Genomic DNA, 4,691 nt, shown 5'->3' on the forward strand with positions numbered 1-4,691 from the left:
AATTACGAGCACATACTTTTTTCCACTCCTGCTTTGAGTTCTCATTGGTCCACATAAATCCATGTGGATCAGCTCTAGTGGTCTTGTTGTACTGATTACTCCCTTAGACTTAAAAGACGTTCTTACTTGCTTTCCTTTGATACAGGCATCACGGACTGATAATTTTGCGAACTTTGTATTTGGAAGACCTGTGACTAAATTTTTTGAATTCAACTTGTTCATTAGAGAAAAACTAGCATGACCAAATCATTTGTGCCATAACAATGGATCATCTTCAATAACACTGAGACAGGTCAGATTGGATTGAGGAACAGAGTTAAGGTTAACCACATATGTGTTCCCTTTCCTTTGTCCCTCTAAGATCACTGTTTCAGTGTTACTGTTGATGATTAGACATTTATTCGAGAAGAATTTTGCATAATTTCCTTTGTCACAGAATTGAGAAATGCTTAATAAACTATGTCCTAGACCTTCAACCAAAAATACATTATCGATGGAGTGAGACTTTGACTTACCGACCTTACCAATGCCAATGATGTTACCTTTCTTATTATCGCCAAAAGTCACAGTTCCACCTTCATAGGTCGTGAGTGAGAGAAATCTGTTTCTATCTCCTGTCATGTGCTTGGAACAACCACTGTCTAGGTACCATGTGTTGTTCCCCCTCACTTCGACCTGCATGGTAAGTTTAATTAGATTTTTTAGGAACCCAGCATGCTTAGGTTCCTTGCTTGGAATCAAATCGCTCTTCTTTACCCATTTAGTCCTGGTGAGATCAATGTTATTTTCCAAGCCTCTTTTGTTTTTAGGACATGAGACTCTATAATGACCAATTAGACCACAGAAGGTGCATACTATGTCACTGTAGAGATCTACTCTGGTCTTTCTAGGGTGACGTTTCTTGTGATTGAAACCTAATCCTTCCGTGCGTTTGGTTCTAGCTTCTTCTATCCATTTAGGTGTTCCTTCTATTCTGTGTCTAGTCTTTCTAGCCAATTCTTCTTCTAGGTTGGTCTTTTCTTGGTGAATCTTGACTAGTTCAAGTTGAGTTCTTTCTAGTTCACTTTTATAAAGGGTTTTAGTCTTGGCTACTTCTAGGTCAATCAGTTCTTGCTTTAGCAAGGAGTTCTCATTACGCAAGGCTTCACAGATTTCTTTTATGTGAAGGTTCTGATAAAAAAGACTAAAGAAACGATTGTCGATATCTACGTTTGTATTTTTAGTCCATTCTAGATCCTCAGTGAGTTTCTTGACGGTAGTTTGGTGTTTCTTATCAGAATCTAATTTTTCTTTTAGGAGTTCCTCATAATTACTAGTGAGACAGGAAAGCAGGTCAAACAATTCTAATTTAGACAGAGATTTAAGTCTATTTTTAATTTGAACAAGACTTGCCTGGAATTTTTCAAATTCTGAGTCTGATCCATCTTCTTCATTTTCAGCTACAAGGCATAGGTGAGCAGTTTCCTCATTGGGTTGGTCCTGTTCCTCATCTGAAGAAGAGTCTCCCCATGCAGCAATCATGGCTTTCCTTACCTCATTTTTAGAGAAGGAGTTCTTGTTGTCTTTGAATCTGTCTTTTGCTGTTTCCTTTCCTTTTCCTCGTTCCTGTTCCCAGAGGAGACATTCCCTAATGCGATGTTCCAGGTTTCCACACTTATGGCATCCAATGTCAGTTTTGGAGAATTTTCGATTGGGCTTGCTTCTGTGATCTCCTTCTTTGTAGTTTCTAAACATTCTTCTGAATCTTCTAGCAAATAGGGCTGTCTCCTCATCTTCTTCAGAGTTTTCATCATTTTCAGTTTTTAGAGCAAGGGCTCTATTTTTTGTATTCTCTGAGGGTCTTGCATTCAATTGTAACTCATGAGTTAAGAGAGATCCAGCCAATTGTTCCAGGTTAAACTTGGTGAAGTCTTTAGTTTCTTGAAGAGCAGTGACCTTGGCCATCCAAGGATCCTGTGGAAGACTCCTTAGAACCTTTCTTACTTGTTCTTCGGGAGTTATGATTTTCCCAAGAGAGTTCAATTCATTGATGATGTTTGTAAAGCGAGTAATCATGTCTTGAATGGTTTCAGAGGATTTCATGGTGAACAACTCGTACTGGTGCATTAAGAGATCGATCTTAGATCTTTTGACTTCGTTTGTTCCTTCATGAGTGACTTGGAGCAGATCCCAAATCTGTTTTGCATTCTTGCAGCCCATTACTCTATTGTGCTCATTTGGACCTAGTCCACAGTGTAGGATTTTAACAGCCATGGCATTGAGTTCAAGCTTTTCATAGCCAGCTTTGTCAAATTCTGCAATTGGCTTGGGAACAGTTTCCCCAGAGGTATTCAGCTTAGTGACTTGGAAGTCTCCCACTTCTATAACTCTCCATACTTGATAGTTTTCAGCCTTGATGAAAATCTCCATCTTGTTTCTCCAATAAGAGTAGTACTTGCCACTAAACATTGGAGGTCGTTGTGTTGAGTATCGCTCTTCCAGTTTCTCTGTAGTGTTCATAGCTTCAGAATCGTTTTTCCCGTCAGAGTTACCTGCAGTTTAAAGGGTTCTGTCTCTGATACCAATTGTTAGTTTCACAGAGTTCCTCAAGAGGGGGGGTGAATTGATATTTTACGGTTTTATAAAAATTAAACTACTAGGAACACAAACAGTAAAATATGCAAGCAAGATTTAGCGTGGAAAACTCTCTAGGCCCAATAGAGAGGAAAAAACCACGGCCCCTTTGGGGACTTAAACACATTCACTAATTAGGCAAAACAACTCAGTTTTTACAAACCTAATCTACTCGGGCCACAATCTGTTAATCGCCTCTGATTATAGATGACTAGGAACAACCCTCGTTGTTCCTTCCCTTATGGAAACAGTCCCTCAACTGCTTCTCCTTACAGATCTCTTGTGAGATCTTCTCTCTTGCTCAAGTAAGCCTGACTCAGGCTTATCATACAATAACTCAACACTTTAATTGAAACGAATAGATATTAAACTAATACTAACACAAGATATAAGACCAAGTAACAAATACTGCTCTATATGGGAACAGGAACAGACTCTTTAAAGATTAAGACTTTAAGGGTGTAGACGCCTACTTTTGTCCCCATTCCCGAAAGGGAAGGTTCGATGATGAGAACATAAATCTCCACTTAGCAACGCATCTCCTATAAAAGAACGAATCTCAATCACCCTTTAATTTCAGCCAAAACTGCTATTTAATTTATAGAAACATGCTAAGAATAGTAACTGCCGTAAAAGGTAGTTGTTAAAAGTGGCAAAATCATAAAAGATAGAAACCTGTCAGAATTAGGTGTTGCACTCCAACATAAATCCTAAAAGAGATAGAATTTGCATTCCTGGTATAATTCTAAAATAAGAGTTACGTATTAATTAAATTCCTAACGAACCTAGAGTTCGTAACGAGCCCAGACGCATTCCGTCATAAGTTAATACACACTAAAAGACTCGGATAAATCTCAAAAGCTCCGTGTTCTAAGAGTTCAAATCTGACAAAGAACTCGGCCCAGATCCCATTTTCAACGCCTGGATCTGGGCGCCGAAATCTTCGGCGCCCAGCCCTGGGCGCTGAAAATGCCTGGGGTCGTGTTATCTCCGGATTCTTTTTGGATTCGTATCTTAAAATCTATCTTTCCACATCCCCTTTCCCTATAAATACAGCCTCAAAACCGACGTGAAAAGGACACACAATTCCATAACCTGAGTATTGACTCTAGCCTTAAGCCTAAGCCCCACGCTGCGAAATTGATCCGGCGTTCTGTCGCAATCGACCCAAAAGTCGAACAGAACGCGTCATGTCCCCTTGTAGCTTGATGAATTAAGCCTAAATACTGGAACATTGCTTAGAAACCCGAGATTTGTTAAATAAAAGGAGAAATTGCAAAGCCAAGTGGTTAGTTTTCTGAGAACCACAACGCACCTCTCAAGGGTGCGTTGTAATGTGTCCCTCATATGATTTAATCGCTTTCATCACCCTTTTATAAAATTGTCAAACTATTAATTTGATTGATCTATCACGCCTAATAATATAATACCTTGGACAATTGAATTATCATGCTAGGTACCTGTTGACCCTGATTTTGGTTGATGACAAAATAGCAAACTTCCTGATTAAAGTTTCTGTTGTGTCTACAAGTAAAGTGTTCCTGTTCCAGATAGGAACTTGAGATGGCTGCTGATGTTCCTGAGGTGGAATGCGCAAAGCTAGGAAATACAAACTGACACACATCAGGGGAACAATAAATGCACAGAAGGTTGAAGTTTCCATGTGATGAGTGCCTCTGTCCCTTTGGAGGAACTCACCTGTTCCAGAGAGAACCATTGCAGCTGCTGAGTGGTAGCTCCAGTAAAAGGAAAAACACGAAGCTAGGTAGTTAAATACTCTTAGATTTTGTGTAAAATAATAATAGCTACGTAGTATAAGATAAGTTATGGAACTATAGGATATTTAATTAAATATTTATTAGGATTTTATCAAAATATTTAGCAGCAAGTTTTAAGGAAAATTAAATAAATAAAATTACCGTTAATAAAATATGTTTTTATCTTTCTTATCAAAACAGTTTTACTTTCCCTAAAACTTCTCCTAAAATCCGATTTATTTTATTAAGTATTTTTCGCAAATCTTTTAGTGGTTGACAAAGTCTAAACCACGATTTTCTCTAAGGAAGTTTTCAGGGAAG

At 38.5% G+C, this 4,691-nt stretch overlaps 1 protein-coding gene across 1 annotated transcript; it reads right to left on the reverse strand.

The window, feature by feature from the left end:
- Positions 1-246: 246 nt before the first annotated feature.
- LOC130465535 (uncharacterized) lies at positions 247-4,330 on the reverse strand. The gene is made up of 5 exons (XM_056834333.1): positions 4,312-4,330; positions 4,074-4,212; positions 2,995-3,026; positions 840-2,531; positions 247-614 (listed from the first exon to the last, which is right to left on the reverse strand). Exons 1-5 carry the CDS (start codon positions 4,328-4,330, stop codon positions 247-249), a joined length of 2,250 nt encoding a protein of 749 aa, XP_056690311.1.
- Positions 4,331-4,691: the final 361 nt, after the last annotated feature.

The sequence above is a fragment of the Spinacia oleracea genome, chromosome 1, assembly GCF_020520425.1.
Source record: "Spinacia oleracea cultivar Varoflay chromosome 1, BTI_SOV_V1, whole genome shotgun sequence".
Classification (NCBI taxonomy): Eukaryota; Viridiplantae; Streptophyta; class Magnoliopsida; order Caryophyllales; family Amaranthaceae; genus Spinacia; species Spinacia oleracea.

Bases quoted from the DNA above. Each gene is read 5' to 3' on its own strand.
- LOC130465535 (XM_056834333.1), bottom strand. The intron at 3,027-4,073 runs GTACCTAGCATG...GTTCCCATATAG, and splicing joins ACCAAAATCAGGGTCAACAG to AGCAGTATTTGTTACTTGGT. The intron at 2,532-2,994 runs GTTAGTATTAGT...TTTAAACTGCAG, and splicing joins TACTTGGTCTTATATCTTGT to GTAACTCTGACGGGAAAAAC.